This window comes from Plectropomus leopardus, chromosome 21 (assembly GCF_026936395.1).
Source record: "Plectropomus leopardus strain MGB_pleo_1.0 chromosome 21, ASM2693639v1, whole genome shotgun sequence".
NCBI classification, from domain to species: Eukaryota; Metazoa; Chordata; class Actinopteri; order Perciformes; family Serranidae; genus Plectropomus; species Plectropomus leopardus.
The window spans coordinates 2,690,092-2,709,356 of NC_142196.1; the positions used below are offsets into that span (position 1 = coordinate 2,690,092).

The 19,265-nt window shown below is 40.3% G+C and overlaps 1 protein-coding gene across 1 annotated transcript in view; it reads left to right on the top strand.

The window, feature by feature from the left end:
* Positions 1–19,265, top strand: part of reck (reversion-inducing-cysteine-rich protein with kazal motifs) — an 89,319-nt gene that overhangs the window by 15,585 nt on the left and 54,469 nt on the right. Inside the window, exons 2-4 of the mRNA XM_042510269.2 lie at positions 7,067–7,125; positions 13,584–13,658; positions 17,403–17,439. Coding sequence (XP_042366203.2) covers positions 7,067–7,125; positions 13,584–13,658; positions 17,403–17,439 — 171 coding nt within the window. The remainder of the gene's footprint in view (positions 1–7,066; positions 7,126–13,583; positions 13,659–17,402; positions 17,440–19,265) is intronic.

Here is a 19,265-nt window from a genome sequence, read left to right on the forward strand (position 1 = left end):
CACTGCGTGAAATTTTCAAAGAATATGCTGCATTCCCAGCTTCCATGATTGGTCCACTCCCCAGAAACCACATTGGTGTTTTCCACTCCAGAACATATTTCTTTAAACTTCACACGCATCCAGTTTGGCTCAGAGACGGTCACCAGCTGGCTGAGTTCACCATTTCACACCACATCCATGTCACCACCAAGAATTCAGATTCAGAGTTAATGTGGAATTGTCATGCACTTTGTTTTTGCCAGTCAGAAGAAGCCTCTTCCTGCTGCTTGTTTTTCTTTCTGCTGTCTCTTTGTTGCTGTTTGGTTTGAATGGGAAGTTGTTTTCGGATTCTTAACATGTCTCTGCACACATAGCACAGATGCATGCATGCATTTAGATAGTGATGTGACTGACACTATACAGCTACTCGTGGTTTGAATCTGCAAACTCAATTTGACCATCAGGTGCTGTAAACAAAATACTGTTAATGTGATTTACAGATGGGACCTGAAACAAAGACAAAAAAAATGCAATTTACCCCCCAGTGTTTTGAGTAACCCCCCATAGTTGGACCCCGTGTTCCCCCTGGTGAGGTCTTAGACCTCATGCTGACACATCCCTTATCTCTGGAAATAAGGTGTGTGTGTATGTGTGCGTGTGTGTGTGTGTGTGTGTGTGTGTGTGAGTGCTGTCAGATACCCCTTTCCCAACAAAATTTGCAAGGCTGAACGCACTGTTTAGCCTGTTTTCATGCAATGTCACAGACAGGCCGAGAAGGGTGTATCTGCAGGCTGCAGGCAGCAGTTTCAGGACCGCATATCTAGGACCCTCGTTTTTCCATACATGCACCCTGTTTGGCTGTTGGATATGGGCTTCGTATTCACTCGACACTTGTTGAAGATGGACTGTGAAAAAGTAATCAGAATCAGTAAGTAGTGAATATGAATTAAGTTAAATATTTCAAAAATGAGACACAAAATTTGGGACAATAGTTTAAACTAATTCAATGAAGACATAGCTTCATTTTGCCAAGACCATCTATATTAATTGTTGATTTAGTAACCATAATGTTAATTAGTTTAATTCTTACCAGTAGCCTATATAAATGAAGAAAGATAAAAGCATGTCATGGCGTTAGCATGTAGGCTAATGTTAGCTAAAGTATACGTTAATGTTAGTGCCTTTAATACTGGTACTGTCATTGTTAGTTTAACATTAACCTTACACAATGCCGTGCGGCTAGATGTTGTTCATTTTGCTGTTCAGTTCCCCAATATTTGTGTCTCATTTTAAACAAATTTATTTTCATTTTAAACTTAATTCATATTCAGTACTTTTGCTCTGTTCAGTTCAGAGTGTATCCTTATAAAGTACTACAATATTTGGCTGGAATAAACCTTTAAAGAGTCTGCGGTCCTGAAACTGCTGCCTGCAAGCCTGCAGATAGATACTATTGGACAGGCCTGAGAACAGGTAAACAGTAGAAAGCAGTAGGATCAAAGGTCTTTGAAAACCGTTCAGTGGTTTCTTTTATTTATTTATCTCTTATTTATTACGTCCCCCTTTTAAACTCTGCAGATGTGTTTGGATCAGTGTTTTAGCTGCGTAGAAGGAGACAGACAGTAATTAGTGACGGCGTGTCATTGCATCTCACCAGTTAAGGAGCTGAAATTAGCGTGTTCATTCGGGTGTGTTCCCGATTGGAGCTGGAGGTGCTGAAAACCCTTGTCTACTGCAGAGTCATTTGACCCGGGTGTGAATGCCGATTGTATGCATTCTCATTGCATTAAAAAGCCAAAAGTTAGCAGATATTAGTTTTTTGTGTGCAGTGGTACACAAAAAATTAGGCTGAAGATACTTAAAAAGTTCAGTTTTCAGAAGCCCATTTTAGACATGACATATACACATCATTGGCTTCAACTGTCTCTTAATATGATGGCTTTTTGTCATTCAGATCCAGGTGTCCATTAGCATTTAATTTATTTGTTCCACCTACCTGCCCAAGGACTTCAGGCAGAAACCAGCAACTCTGCTAAAACCTGGTATAATGCATCAACCCTTGTTTTATATAAGGTTCATGTTTTTTTGTGCACTGTCCCTGTCTAAATAAAATTACATTAGACAGTATCCACATTAGAGTGTTGGTCCTGAAATATTGGTAACTACAGCAAGTACAGTAGGCCAAAGTTGATCCTGGCATTTGGTGTGTAAATTGTGATGGGAGTTCATACCAAACCAGTGTTGCTTTACCATTCACATTAATTTCATCTTCCAAATAAGTTTGACCAGGGGTTTGTTGTATGTATGATCTGCATGATACAGTATAATACAAAATGATCAGTATCCCATCTGATCACTTGTGTATACAACTAAAAGACAAAATTGTATATGAAAAGTTAAAAAAAGTATTTTTTTAACCACTTTAGTCTCACCTCTAAATGTAGACACACTATTGTTATAGTAATATTCACATTGCAGTGACACATTTTTAATAGAGAACAGTCAGGGTAACAGCCCTGTGCTCTGAGTATCCACACTGTGGTATTAAGGAAACAGTAAAGTGTAATTTGGATGGCTGAATGAAGTTCAACAATTTAGCTGAGGGGTACACTGTGCTTCATTCCACAGACTGAATGTAACAATGTAGCTGAGGGGGAGTTCTTGTTCCTGTTGTGTGTATGCTGAGCCAGAATGGGGCCAGCGCTCATTAGCAGCCAGCCAGGGGCCTCGTACTGTACATGACTGAATGGCCTCCATCATCCCTCCCCCGCCCTCAAATTATTATGTCACCTGCCATTGTGTGAAAAGGCTGTCTCTCTCTCTCTCTCTCTCTCTCTCTCTCTCTCGCTCTGTGTGTGTGTGTGCGTGTATTTGTGTGTATTGGGGCATTCATTTGTTCTCAGTTCTTTCAGGCCAGAAAGTATGCTGACAGATTAACAAAATTAGCATAATAATGTCAACAAAAGTTGATTTTTAAAAAAATGCTAGCACTGAGGCTTGGTTGATATCACAGTTTCACAGTATATCAGAGTATTTACAAATCCTTAAGGTATGGTTTTTTCAGTCCTGTCATAAATACAGGCTTACCTATTAAACTCATTGTATGTAGTGCAAAGCATGCACCACCAGAGCTCAGTCTCCGGTCTCTACTGGTGAAACAGGCAGCTGAGCTGAAAGACACCACGACACCCAGTGTTCAAGGGAGGTGTTACAGGACTGTAAACAGCTGGTGGACTTAAATCATTATATAACATATACCCTGATGAAATTTCAAAGAGTTATGAAATAATACATACCACCCAAACCTATTAGCCACATGTCTGCAGCTACATGGCTGACTGCATGTCGATCAATCAGTCGGTTCACCACTTTGTTCCAGACTGATACCATTGGCTTCTACACTGTCCAAATGGTATCGGACAGAGTGTATCAAATCCTTATTGTATTGTAACGAGTCTGTTCAGGAGGATTATGACGCTGACAAAAATTTACACTGATTTACAAACATCTTTTTTGTCATTGGAAATTGCCATTGTCATTGGAAAAAGTATTTTTGGTCTTAGGGCATCAGGTGACAATAATTGGCCACAATGAAAATCTGCTTCAATGCGCTACGCAATTTCTGGGGGCCTTGTTGACATATCTGCCCTTTACTTCACAACATTGGTTGTCATTAGACAAAATACCTTCAAAAAATTTAGACAATCCCATCAATTAGTAGGATTGATTAGTAGGATTCATACTCATGAATGTCTGCACAAAATATTATTTCAAACCACTTAGTAGCTGTTGAGATTTTTCAATGTGGACTCACAGGCAGACACTGCCATCACTAGAGCCACTAGTCCAAAAAATGTTGAGCAAATGACAAACAAGTGCTATGTGTTACGTGTGAAAGGAGCTATTACTGTATAATCCGCCTCATCAGGTTTGAGTGCAGAGCCACAGCTCAGCTGGAGAGAGAACTTCAGCTGAGCTCTGGCTGTAAATGTACACTCACTCTTGTTATATACATTAAGTAAGGCAAAGTTTTTTTTATGACAGATGAACAGATAGAGAGGAAACAAAAGAACAGAGAAGCAGCCGGCACAATAAACCCAGTGATCTGCATACTAAAACACACTCCATGACTCTGTACGACCACATAATGGACTCTTTAAACCCTAAAAAGCTCAATTTAGGGTACAAAGCAGGTTTTAGTTTTACTCTTGATTATTCTCTCCATTTGTTATGCACACACACACACACACACACACACACACAGTTGAAGCCTGCTCCTCTTTAGAGCATCAAAGATGAGTGTAACAGACCCAGTGATGGAATCCAGATACTCCTGTGTCAGGCAGCTGAAGACACACAACCATGAAGGGCTGCTCTCTCTCTCTCTCACACACACACACACACACACACACACACACACACACATACAGATGAGCGGGTGCTTTGGTTTTCATCGGCCTGTGTCAGGCCTGTCAAGTGCCCTCACTTTCCTTCAAGTTTCATAATGTCTGCCAGTGGCAGTCAATTTGGGAGAGTGTAACAAAGGGGCTGCTGGCTGGGAGGGGGAAGAGAGAGCTCCAAATAGGGACAAAGATACAACAGAATTAACAGCTCTGTTTATTATTCTTTCAACTAAATAATTACAGACACTTAATATAATAGTAAAGAACGTTTCACTTCAGTTTTACATTGGCCAAGCAATGCATATCATATTTATGTTTCTAAAGTGATGTAGTAAATGAGCTGACTTTGTTGTCATGAGGTGGAGAGGATGGAGGATGGCGCGATACTAGGCACGGTTCCATTAACCTTCAGATTGCGCAAATTTAAATTGCGAATATAAAATACGCCGAATGGAGACACATCAGTTTCACAAAAAAGTTTTTATGCTCGCATGAAATGGTATTTCAGGTGATTTGAAAAAAGCCATATTTCTCAAAACTGCAATGGAAACACTTTTTTGGCTTTTCTAGGTCACATGGTGCTATGGCTATGTGTTTGTCAGTAGGAACTGGCTCCCTCATGATGCAGCAGGAGCTACAAGAGCTGTTATTGCATCACATAACTCTTCAAAAGTTGAGCAGATCATCAGGAAGTTTTTGAACCCACAATTCCTCCGTGAAGTCGTGGACTATCGCCTCCCAGAAAACCCTCATACATGGCCGCTCCCATGTGTAAGTGGCCATTATTGCTTGCATAACATGCCCCCGTGGCCTTGGATTGGAAATAATGACGGTTAGTGAGGTGGCTGCAATAGAAATAAAGCTGTGTATTTTGAACATTCATCACCACGCTTCTTGGAATGTTATCAGAGGAGATGTCGTGTCACCCAGTGGAAACACAGTCATCGTCCAGTTGTTTTGTCAATATTTTGAAAATATCATTTAATTTTTGTGCAGATCTCTAATGGAAACCCACCTGCTCAGGCGTGACGCCTGCCACACTACTGTCTAGAAGGCTGGAGGGAGATATGGCGTTAAACACTGAAGTCAATGAACAGTAATCTCACACAGCTGCCTTGTTTTTCCAGGTCAGATAGGCTGCTGTGGAGGATGTGTGCAATGGTGTCTTCCATAGATAGGTTGACAAACTGTAGTGGGTCCAGAGTGTTGGTTAGGGAGGAGCAGATGTTAACCTTAAGCAGTTGTTAAAGCACCTCATCACTACAGAGGTGAGTACCACGGGACGACAGTCATTCAGGCAGGCTGGTCTTGTTTTCTTGGGGTTATGATGGACCTCTGGAAGCACTACAGACTGAACCATGTTGAATATCATTGTGAACACTGCCACTGTTGGTCAAAACATAACCCTGACCTAAGCCTAACTCAAAATTACTGGAAGAGTCCAGCTCGGCATCACTGTGTTAAAGTGTCAAGTGAAGTGCACATACAAGGAGGGGGAGCAGCAGGGTGAGCCAAGTCTCTTACTGGAACCCTGGGCTGGGCTGTGGTTTGGAGCTCTGGTGCCAGCCAACATCTCTGCCTCTCTGTGTGTTTATTGCTTGTGTTTAGCTAATAGACAAGTCGATATTATTCACATGAGGATTGAAATGTCTCCTTGCAACTCTTTGTAAACATCATCCCACACTGAGACACAGTCAGTGTCTATCTGTCCACACTTCCCCAAATTCAGTGAGTCTTCCATCATCCCAGAGGATGAACCCTTTCCACTATGGACGCTCTATTGCAGAGATACTCAATCTGCTTTGCTGGGGTTGCACAAAAATGACAGGAGGCCAGGGGCCGGTTGCGGCAGCCCTGTATATGTTTTAAAGTCTTGAGAACATTTCTAGGATTTTAGCATGTTTCTAGGATTTCAGCGCATTTTTAGAATTGGAGGACATTTCTAAGGTTCTAGGATATTTCTAGAATTTTAGCACGTATATGGTTTTAGATTTTTTCCAGGATAATAGGGCACTTCTGGGATTTTAAGGACATTTCTAGGATTTTAGGACATTTTTAGGATTTTAGGGGATTACTGCGACTTCTGGATGTTTCTGTGATTTTAGGACGTTTTTAGGATTTTAAAACATCTCTAAGATTATGGAACATTTCTTGGATTATAGGACATTTCTAGGACTTAAGGATATTTCTAAGATTTTATGATGTTTCAGGGATTTTAGGGCATTTCTAGGACATTAGGATGTAGGATTTTAGGACATTTCTAGGACTACGGGATATTTTTAGCATTTAAGGAAGTTTCTAGGATTTTACGGATTAGGGTCTTAGCTAGGACCTCTGTGGGGGGGTATGGGGGATCCTTCATTGGCATTTTTTTTTAAAAACAAGCTCTGTTTTAATGCTGCTATGCACTCTGGCACCTTATGTATACTTAAAGGACAAAAATAATTCCCAGTGTGAATTACTTTATTTTTATTTGAATTAGAAAATGCTTGTCAGGCCACCCAGCATCCTATGGGGGGCAAGATTTGGCTCGTTGGCCATAACTTGAGTTTCTCTGCCCCGTGACCTTTCCTTGAGCGCCATCCTCAGGACAAACATGTTGAGCTCTACCAACTGTAATGCTGTAAACTAACGGTAATGCCTTAACTGCAGTATCAGGCCTAACTTTGTGCGTCTCTCTGCAGATCCCTCCTGTTGCCAACATGCTGCCGAGTTCTCGCCTTGCAAAGAAGCTTGTGACCAGGTAAAAACACACACGCTTACACACACACACACGCCCACCCCTCAGCCCATTATAGTCGGCCTATGAATAGAGGTTTTTGAAGGGGAGTGGTGTAAAGTTTTTTGTCTTTTGGCTCTTTGAAGTGCAGAATAAAAGTTCTGTCTCACCCTCTTTCAATTGGGAGCAGGTGACACACTCTCTCTCCCTGTCTCTTTCTCCCGGTCCGTCTCTCTGAAGCCTCCATGTCCTCCTTTATGGTCGTAAAAGAAGCTTTTCTCTACGAGCAACAAACAGGCAGAGAGTTCAAACCCTTCTCCTGCTTTTGAAGTGGGGCGAAACTGAAGAGGGAGGTTGGACAGAACTTATTGTGCTCTTACTGGCTGACATCACCACTTTGCTAGCCAAAGAAAGAAAGAAAACAGATAGAAAAGGCATTAAACAAGAGATGAAGAAGAAGGACAAAAAGTAGTGCAGAAATGGGAGGGGCATCTCAAAAGAAAGAAAAAGTTGAGGAGGAAAGAAGAAAAAGTGATAAAGATGAAAAGGATGAAGAAGGAAAGATAATGGCCGTTTAGAAGCGTAATGGCCTCAAAATACCTCTCAGAGGTTGTGCTTAACGTCTGAAGTGTGTGTGTGTGTGTGTGTGTGCGTGTGTGTGTGTGTGTGTGTGTGTGTGTGTGTGTGTGTCAGGGGTGGGGGTGGGTGTCAGATACACGTTGTAATCACCAAGACCATTTTAGCTCTAATGGAAGCTGCCTTGTGCCTGGTTACACCCACACAAATGAGCGGTTCTTCAAAGGTTCTGTTGATTATATGGAGAGCCCTAATGGCCTTTTTTTAAAATAAAGGTTCTAATGTGGTTCCAAGCTCTCCTGATACCGCAGTTTGGTATGTTTCTAATAAAAGAGGAATACAAGTATATTAACTTTAATGTCACAAATGTCAACAACTTGCCATCAAAGTACTGACATTACTTAGGGATTTGTTATCAGGGCCATGATTCAGAGTCAAGGGTTTAATATTATCGTAGGGTTTTCAATATCTGGATGGTCCTTGTGATTAATTACATGTATGTTAATATGTCTATAAAAGCTGGAGTGTGGAAGTTTTGTCTCCCTCCTCTGGCAGTGAGAGTAAATACATAAACAGTCGCAGCTCGATTCAGCCATTTAACTGGACTACTGTCCTTGTCCCAGTATACAAGCACCGGGGGAGAATCCATTTATTTACAGATGTGTGCCTGACTCCTCCACAGCAGGTGCAGATATGCCCCCTTTCAGCTAGTTGCTATACCTATATTATTTATACAGTCTATGATATAGACCGCATCACAATCATAACTGTTTATTTACAATAACGTCAGGGTAGAAATTTGTGTCACATATAATCAAACAGTGCTGAGTAAACTATGCCTTAATTGATCAGTTTTAAGCCACCTAAAACAAATATAAACATCAGTTTAAGTGTACGCTATATTTAGAATATTTTCACTGCTTTGCCTTTCTGTAAGACAGCCCTTACTGACGGGGATTTGAAGCCGTTATATTAAAAACAGCAGACTCCACTGAGAAAAATCATTTTACTCCACTGAACAGCAGAGCTGCTGCTCTACTGCTGCCTCCATCAGCTGCTGTGGAAGCTAAAGAGGAGACAAGATTTAAATATAGTGTACACTTAAACTGATTTCAGTTTTTTTTAGATGTCTAAAGTATGTTTTGCTGCAGCACGTCCACAGCAGGACATCACTTAGCATCAGTGGCGGTGTTGTGGGACTGTTCTTTATTTATCGCGGGGGATGGGGGGACGACATTTTTATTTTAAACAAATATAAAATGCTACCTTTTCAAGTACTGTGTTGCTCACCTAAGCCAAAATTAAAAACACAAGTCCCTCTTCAGTGCTTACATTTTTTTTAACGCCTGACCTGTTTTGCAGCGCTCCCTGCCCCTTATTAATAACAAACAGTCCCTATCTCTAACCACTGAGGGAAAGCGGTGTAGTACCTATGGTGGTGACAAGGCGCACACCCAGAAGGCCAGTTAAAATCTGACTGAGGTGTTTACATGATGGAATAGCTCGACTTCCAATCACATTATCAGGGTGTGTTAGTCTTATTTCAAGAAATTTGATTTAGTCTTGGACTAATGTATTTTAAAGTCCAGTTTTAGTCAGACTAAGACAATAATTCAACTTTTCGAACATCGTGTAAATGTACTGACTGTCGTTCACACATGGACCCAGTGAGAACATTTCCTGAAAGTTTTGTTTACAGTCAACAAATCTAGAAGTCTAAAGGAAATCATTCCAACTAAACACCACATAAGTTAATTTCACACACCTTCATACACAGAGGCTCTTAGAAACAGAATTAGCTCTTTTTGACTTCTGTTGGAATGAAAACCTGCTGACTCTCAGTCTTGATGGCACATGATTGGAAACTGCTTCTGTACTGAAGCGGCGTGCACTGCCCGATGAGTCTAGCTCTGGAGAAAGAGCCCATCAGTCTGCCAGCTAACACTCGTTCACCTTTCATACTCACTGAGAGTCTTACAAACGGCCCGCTTGGCTCCTTGGTTATCAGAGTCGGTCTTTTGTTGCATTAGAGTTCTTTGATTATCTGCCAGTGAATCGCCGCCGCTCTGTTTGTTGTTGTGTGTTTCTGTCGGTTCAGCAGGGATGTAAAGGCACTCCGAAAAGCAGTGGCTGAAGTTATTGGCAATCTGTGTTTCAGCCCTTTGATTCAGTTTGCTTCAACTAAGAATAGTCCAAGAACACCTGATTACAAACACATTCTGAGCACCTGGAGCCTGCCATGAAGGACATGTCCCCAAAAACAAAAAAGCTTTAAATGGACAATGTTCAAACAGAGCTCAGTGCTACAGCTGCTGAAATCAAACATTATTCAAACATCTTTTTTACTTAAATTACAAATAAGAGGACACTTTAGTAATCAAATAGAGACAGTGGACTTTGGCAGCACCTAAACTGTAACAATAACATGATTTATTGACTGAACCTTTTCCACCTTCCCCAAGCGTCAAAACTTTTTTTGCAATATTTTTATTTTTTTTATTTTTTTATTATTATTTTAGCATTTCCACTCAGGGTTTATTTTTTAATGCACAAATTAAAAACTGCACATAAAAGAGGTAGATGGAAATATCTAGTGTTCCAGGAATATAAAAATCATGGCATTTTAACATTTTTTATAAATAATATGCACGTTGACATGGAGCCTACCAATCTGATTAGAATAGGTTTAAAAGCCCACACAGATTAAACATGATCCATATGAATACCTCAATCAGCTTAAACCGGCCTGAACCCATTCAGATTTCAAATGGCTGTTGAGGGGGAGTTTAAACCTTTTCATAAACCGATTTAAAGAAAATTTGTATCATGTAAATGATGAAGCCAATTTATCTCTGGCTGTGTTCTTTCCGCACATGCTCTGTCCTCACGTAAGGGAACGTTAAGACGTATGTTTCTCCACTTCCAGAAGATGGCAACTTTCAAGCAGAAATAGACTACAGCCGAGAGTTTGTTTGTAATCCAATTTTTTAAGGAACTAACAATAGACGACAGACAATAAATATCCTCCTGCCTGTATGGTGAGAGGAAAGGAGAGGGCGCTGCGATGGTGTCAGAAGTTAACCGTTATTTATTTTTCACTGCAAAAAAATGCACTTGTGCTGTGAGAGTGTGAGAAAAGTGCCATTTGCATTTGTCAGTGCGAGACTCGGCAACCCTGTCAAGTTACCATATTCATAATGTTTGTGCATGTCACATAGCTACTCCTTTTACATGCTTCTGCGCATGTAACACCAGATCATATTAGAGCACATCCCATGTAAACAGCTGACCTGAAATCTTCAGACTGATTTCAATCAGATTGAGAAAAAGTGTACATGTAAACGCAGCTAGTGACCTAAAACACAGTTTGCATGTGAAAGGCAAAAAAGCGGTGTTTTCAAATTCATGCAAGTGCATGTGGGCAACACCTGACCCAACTTTCACCTCATGCATGGTCTTTACCTCACATCTCGCCCTTACAGTCAGAAAAGCTCTGGCTTACAAACCGCACACACTTACACTGGGGAGCAGGGATTAGAGAGCAGACTTTGCTTAATATTTGCTTATTGTTCATTTTATAGTTTTATTTTTCCACATAGCAGAACGACTGAATGAACAGTGTTTTTTTCACATTCCTCACAGGAGATAAAAATCACGACAGTGTGACTTCAGACCATCAAGCATCTCTGGTATTCCTTGCCTATCAGTTTTCACAGGCCGTGTTCGAAATCACTGCGATGTCTAATAGCTGTGGAAGAGTGGAGTTCTCTAATCGTGCCGGCAGTCTGAGTGTGTGAAGCTGTAAATCTCGCCCACTTGGTTTCTTGACTTCACACTTCAGCCAGTGTGTTGGCAGTGGCTTCATTCTCCCAGGCTCTCGCCTTGTATGTTCACACAACACTTGGATGTGTTACGGCTAAGTGTGTGTGTGTGTGTGTGTCTGTGTGTGTGGATACACACCACAGACTTGGAAGACTCAGTGAGCATATCGCTGAAGTGTTGGGACTGACTGCATTATCCAAGCCTTTCCCATGGCTGGATCACATTCCTCTGTGGCGGAAACATTCTGTATAGCTGAAGGTGCAACCAGAACATTTTCACCCTCTTATGGATCAAAGTGAGCATGATTTACTACATGTAAATATCTTCATCACCTCCAATGACTCAATAAGTGAAGTATTTTTCCCACTTCAAATACCAATATTTCAAAATGATATTCACAATGCTCAGGAGTCTCCTGGATCATTAGCAGGAACAGTACCATTTCTGTGGGAAAAACCCAGTCAGGGGAACAATTTGGAATCTGAAGTGGAATGATTGACCCTTTTAAACCTAGTCCATATGCTGCCTTCTGATCCTCCTTGGAAGTATCAGAAATATCATATTTACCATATTTAGATGCCCGTCCGACTTTTGTAGCTTCTCGCTGAATCCCTGTGGTTTTGCATTTAGTTTCTCTCTTGCATCCTGCTTTTACTTCATATATCTCCTTTATTTGACTGTTTCATTCTTGCTTTCAGCTATACAGGAGTCTGTTAAGTTGCTACTGCTGAAAATCCAACATTTCTGTATTATCAAAATGAAAGCCTTTACATACAAAAATAACAGGGGACTTTTGTTGTGAAGAATCTTATTGTGAAAAATCAAATGTGTTTAGCACCAAATTAGCCAAAATTTGTTAGCTTTTCTACAATTAAGACTTAAATGTAGGCTACTGAAAGGTAAAAGTATTGAATTTCATGTCCAGGGCCGGCACAAACTGTTTCTGAGGATTGCAATTGGCCAGCGGGCTGCTTTTCGAGCAATTAGTTGATTATTTTCATAGTACATTAGACTCACCAACATACTAACAGTCGGCACAGAAGTTATTTTATGATATTTTTGCCAACACAGGCCAAATATTTCAAATGCAGATAGAAAACAGTGCCAGTGGTCCCATGACACATTAACAATGTTGATGAAACAACCTGAGATCTAGTTATTTCTAAAAATGTGATAATAGTGTTAAACAAAAAAAGTGTGACGTGTAAAACTCACAAAAAAAATACGTTGGTTTTGCTCATTTTCCTTAGGAAAACATTTATTTGGATATATATGTGATTCATTTATTGACTTTGTGGTGAATTTTGTACACCACCTTCACCATTGTTTTATTAACAAGGTCAACACACATTAATCAACATTTCTATGAATGTGCCAGTTTTAGCCATCTGGCTAATTTTCAACCGTAGTCCATCGGCAATATGTTGTGAAACCTGTAAAATGATAAAATTCACATAACAACAGCTGCAAGGCACCATAAAGATAGCAACAGCTACAACAAACAACTCCCAAGACAGAACATAAACCATGCAAAGCAACAAGAAACAGGAGAGCCACAGTACAAAGCAATAGCACAGCAACAACATGTAGCATTTTGGCACAAATAGCCATGCACACAGCATTAAGCAAGGGCACACACTAAGCATAACATGCAGACATGCAAAGCTGCAACAGCAACAGCAATAGACAGAAGCAGAGATAAAATACATAGAGTTATAAGACCTTAATAAATATAAATAAAATGTTAAAAGATGCAGTCAAAGGTTAACAAAATGTTCGTATGCCCCAAAAACACAGGCATTCCAAGAAACACAAAGTTAGGCAGGTTGTCAATGAAAACGATATTTCATACACACCCATGCAAAGCTGGTCGCCTGGCAACGAGCATCACTGCAAGAATGAGTTCTCCTGACTCCAGCAGTGTCCTGTACATGATGTCTGTGTGTTCAGGGATGGGCTGCACCTTTAGATGTAAGCTGTGTTCATTTGGTTTAAGAGGTAAATGTTTTACTGGCTTTATACAAGACTCACACATGGATAAGGTGGTGTTATATTCATTCAACATTTTTGCTCTTTCCTCACAGCTCGCCACTATAAAGAGTGAGTCTCGTCTGAAGCATCTCCTCCAGAGGTTACCCAGCTACTGTCCAGAGTTGATGGTGAGTCCACTCTCTCGATTACATCAACACTGTAGCTACTTTTCATGTTTCAAGGTAGAAATGCTCAGTTCTCCGCGGACATGGATTGAAAGTATGTCCGAGTTTTTAGACACAGTTACTCGACATAATGCCACTCATGGAAAAGACAAAGAAAATATGATATTATTAGACTATTTTAAATGCTACTCAACTACTGTTGAACTGAGATAATTTCATTTAGGTGTTCACTAAAATTACAGTAATGTAACATGTGCTCCTCTCCACCTTTATTGGTTGGATGAAGTGTGTTATTCAGTGCATGTTGTGAAAATTGAAAGCGAAACTACAAAAATCTAAATAGTTGTTTAATTATTGACGGTGTGCGAAATGACTTCATGTCAGATACTGTGTTGTTGGTGGTGATATCTTGACTGAAGACAGAATTAGCATCAACTCTCTCATTAGACCTTAACAGCAAGTGGGTTGGTGGTTGTGGTTACCAGAATACTGGAGCACCTGGTTAAACCACACAATCTCACACACACACACACACACACCCCCACACACACACAGACACACACCCCTAACCCTTCCTCCCACCGTGGCTAATTAGAAAGCAGAGAGTCTGGTTTGGTGCTCGCCTCGTGTCCCTTTATGGACCTTTAGAAACACACCAGTAATTAGACTCAGGCAGTCTGAAATGAACATGTGTGCTGCTCTTATTTAGCTGAGCTGATGTAAATTGACTGAAAGCTATTGACATGGCTTTACAGTACAGATGAACACCAGATATGTTCTGATAGTGATCCTATAAAGCAGAAACACTCAAAACCGGTGTTAATTAAGTTTGTAAGTCGTGTCTCATGCACACTACACATGACTAGTTCGGTTTAGTTAGTTAAGTATTTTTGCGCTTTTATTGTGCAATGTAGTGGATGATATCAATGGAACTTTTTTGGAACATTTTTTCATCATCCCTCTGCTTTGGGGGACCGAGCACACTGATCCAGGACTTAAAGGTGGAGCTAGAAACCGTGCAGTCCATTGATTGGTCAGTAGAGAATCAACACTGTGTTCAGGGCTGACCTGTGGCTGCTTTAACCACTGTTCATACAGTGACAGGTCTGACATCCATTAATAAACTAAAACTATAAAATGAAAGCAGCACCTGGAGACTTAGAAAAAATAATTCGCTTTGCAAACTTCCTGCAACATTTAAAATGTTTATTTATTTATTTATTTTGAATTAAAATTCATTTACATTATACAGCACTTACATTTTCTGTTTTTAACATTAAAGTGTGAAAGACATAAAGTTAAATCAAAATAAATTAGTAGTATATGTTGAAAAATTATTCATACTGGCGACAGTGATACCAATGATACAATGTTGTTTTTTTTAGAAAGAAAGACAACAACAACAACAAAGAAAGGAAAGAAAAAACAGTCCACCTCTTGGTGAAGTTGATAATAATATTTGGCAAAAAGTAACAAACGGCAAAGACTATCTCTTGTACCTCTACCTTTACCTTTGTTTCCATCACATCTACCAGCATGTGTACAAATCTTGCATAATCACTCTCCTGTGAATGTTCATATGGGCCTCTGAGTTCAGACGAATATGTTCAGTAAAACAGGATTAGATATTGTTAGAACTAAGGATTGTAGAAAAGATTGATTTTGAAGAAAATAAGCACGTTAACAGCAAAGGCCCCGTATTATCCTTTTACTCAAGCGACAGCTGGCAACTTTTAGGTGGAATGTTTACTTGTAATGTTGCTCAATGCATGAGTTGACAGCGTGAATCCATCAACACACCTTAAATTTCAATATGACAACTCTGACCATTCCATTTGCGCTATATATTAACGTCAACCAGATTTTATGAATTGCAAATTCTAATCCTCACTTGGGAAAAAAAACCCCAAAAAAACCTTGGCAGCACATCGTTCAGGAGTGCTCCAGCATTCTAAACCACTGCAAACCTGCTATTTTTAAATATTCCATTGAGAGAGACTCTAACACCAGCCTGCTCTTTTTTGTTCTGAAAATGTTGGCATGCAACCCTGTTCTGGGGATAATACATGTGATACAGACACATGTGATGCTAACACAACTGTTAGCATCACAAAGCTAATGTTACATAGCAGCTTTACAGACAGATTGGAGGCGTCTTCTTCTGGTCCTGCTACGTTCTCTGTGAAAAAAAACAACCCAAAGACCTTTTATTAGACCCTTACAGTCACAAGCCCCGGCTCTCAGGATGGACTGGATGGATTTCTGCTTTGGCTCATCTAAGCTGCAGCACTACTACTGCTGTCATGTTGTTGCCTTATTGGCCCCTGCTTCATCACAAATCAAGTTTATGCTTCACGAAAGACGATGTTACTCCTCACTCTGCCTCATAAATGATGCTGACGCCTGCTGACGGGAACCTTTGTTCCCTGGCCAACAGACACAGGGGGAGTGTTAACAGCAGTGACGTGGCAACTTTACACAAATGACTGTCGTGTAAAAGCAGAGGAGCATGAAAGGGATGTTTTTTTCTACAACATTTCTATTTCCATGTTTTTCTCTTTTGCCTTCTCAGACAGCCGAGCTTGTTTGTGATGATTAATCCCACAACACTGCACCACAAACCCAACGGGAGGTTCATAGAATTCATATGTTTCCTTGTCTTCCAACACTGTTTTGATCTGAGGAATTTCATGTTTGCTCTCTGTGAAATTATAGAAACCAACTACTCCCATCTCAGTTGATTGCTCAGTATGATTTCTATAATGATTGGATAATGACTGTACCTCTAACCTTAGCCCCAAGGGTCTCTCAACACATACCCGAAAATGATTCACACCTAACCCTTAGTATGCTCATTAGACATTTGTAATTACAAGCCCTTTATATGGTGAGGCATGGATCTGAAACTAACATGATAAGGCTGTTCTCATGAACTGCTCATACTGCAAAAAGTGATGCACCAGAGTACCTAAACCACATTTGAGACAGTAATTTGTAAATAACCCACTTATTCTGATAGCCTGTAATCACATGATCAATGTGACAAAGAGGGAAGTAAGTAGTATAAACAGAAAAACTAGACATAAGGATGCAGAATGGGGTAATGGATGGGTCAAATGAGATTTTCCCCCAGGAGATAGGTGTTCATGTCCACTGTGAAACCAACTGAACTTTGAGTTATTTAAGTTACACTGTCACAGTGTTTCTCTTCCTAAACCTTATTATATGTATTTTATGTTAAGTACATATTGTAATGATACCCAATCGTTTTTTCTTTTTTTTTCAATATGATGTGGTGCCATTTGTGAGGGCACTACGTCGTCAGATATCATACAAACTGTTGTATGAGAATACATGGACTGGATAAGGCTGCAGCCAACAGTCCAGTGCCGTGGCCGAAAGAAGGCACCAGTGGAGTGTGTGCACTGTTCCACAACCATGGATGTGTATTTATATACATGGTTTTACCCAAGACTTAATCTTAGTCTGACTGGAGACCAGCTATGTTAGAGGACAGTAGGAGGATAAGTAGCATTGCTTCATTCTGTAAAAGCAACTGCGTGTATAAGAAATGGGAAATATTTTGCAACATACCAAACAAAATTGCATGATGTTTCCAATTTCGCTTATGTTCTTAGCTGTGGTATTTACAAGTTTTGCTTCAAAAACTTACTCTTTGCACTCTGTTAGTTGCTTTATTAAACCTCACGTCAACTGACATTCATTTTCTCCTCTTTTATCTTCTAGAATGAACTTTGGATGTGTATCAACTCCACACTTCCAGGTAAGACAAGAGCTCTAATATTGAGCCCTTTATATGTAGCATTTCAAAAATGCCTGACTTTTGCATCTCTGAGTAGCAGAGAAGGCTGGGCACCTTAAAAGGTCCAATTAGTGGGCCCTCCCCAAATCTGCTTTACTCATACCAGTGCATGTGTGGCTTTCTCTCCTAGTTTCAGGGGATTTGAATTTTGAAGCAGACTGCAGTATTTAAAGCAACAATAAATAAAATGTTTGTGTTGTTGTTGTAATGGTGGGGTCAAAATTAAATATAATTGAAATATTGTTAAATATCATTGCCTGTATATAGATAACCATGACTGTTGCAGGTCTTGATGTCTGTGCATGTCTGTAAAGGGGGGTCTTGTGGGTACCTATAGAACCCATTTTAATTCACATATCTTGAGGTCAGAGGGCAAGGGACCCCTGTGAAAATTGCTATTTCATTTTCTCCCTTAAAAAAGTTTAGCCAAGCTTTAGAGGTTCTTTCGCCCCTTTCCTGACAAGCTAGCATGACACAGTTGGCACTAATGGATGTCTTAGGTTGTCTTGTTTCACGTGAAAATAAGCATTCCACATCCTCTTAGAGACAGTAGCAGCTCAAACAGCAGGTTATGAAAGCACTTTTCAGCAAAAAAGCTCTGCAGCACACAGCAGACAGACACAGTTAAAGACTACTTGGTGTCATTTTAGCTGCTTAAGAGACATGTTATAAGAGAGATATTTCTCTCAGGAGTTGATGGAGACCAAAAAAGAGCTTAAAGAGAGAGAATATTAGACTGAAATTCATCAGGATGGTATGGTATGGTATGGTATGGTGTGGTGTGGTGTGGTGTGGTGTGGTATGGTATGGAATGGTATGGTATGGTATGGAATGGTATGGTATGGTATGGTATGGTATGGTATGGAATGGTATGGTATGGTATGGTATGGTATGGTATGGTATGGTATGGTATGGTATGGAATGGTATGGTATGGTATGGTATGGTATGGTATGGTATGGTATGGTATGTAATGGTATGGTATGGTATGGAATGGTAGGGTACAGAAGGGTACGGTACCTTACCCTACCTAACTCTACCCAACTATAGAGTGCCATGCCAAAATGCCAAAGTGCCAAAATGGTTTCTTTCTTCTGAGTATTCCAATATTCTAACTTTGGTGAGTCTGTCTATGGAAGGTCACTGAAAATGACTAGAGACAGAGTATAACACTCATATCTATTTGACTAAACTGACTGTGCTTACAGTAAATCAAAAGGAGACACTTTAGCTCAAGAAATGAGGTGAAACATGACATTTAATCCAAGCTGTATCTACTGTGTGTACCCAGCTGGATGAGAGTAATGGTAGAAAGTGAAGCGAGGAGAGAGGAGAGCGAGCCGGTCCTGAGCAGAGCAGAAAGCAGCCGATGGATCAAAGGCCTAAATCCTGCTGCCTGTGCTCGGAACAAATCTACCTGTCAGACGCCTAATAGCCTCCAGATTGGGAGGTATTGTTATAAACACTGGCGTCCAGACACCCAACCGCCTCCCTCAGATCCTCAGTCAGGGATATCATCGATCCTCTCGTGTTCACTGCATTCCAGCTGCTTTCAGGGATTTAGTCTGTTGATGGAACCACTTCTCCTTAATTAATGATTTCCTTCATTTCTCGGAATGCCTTTCCTCAACTCTTAACAACATACTGTGAAACTTGTTTGAACTCAACATATGTGTAGCATGTTAAATCGTAGGGGTTTACAGACTTCACAGTTCGGTTTGATATAGTACAGTAGTGTAGCAGCTCTGAGAAATTGTCTTTATTTGTAACTTTTTGTTGTTTTTTTTGT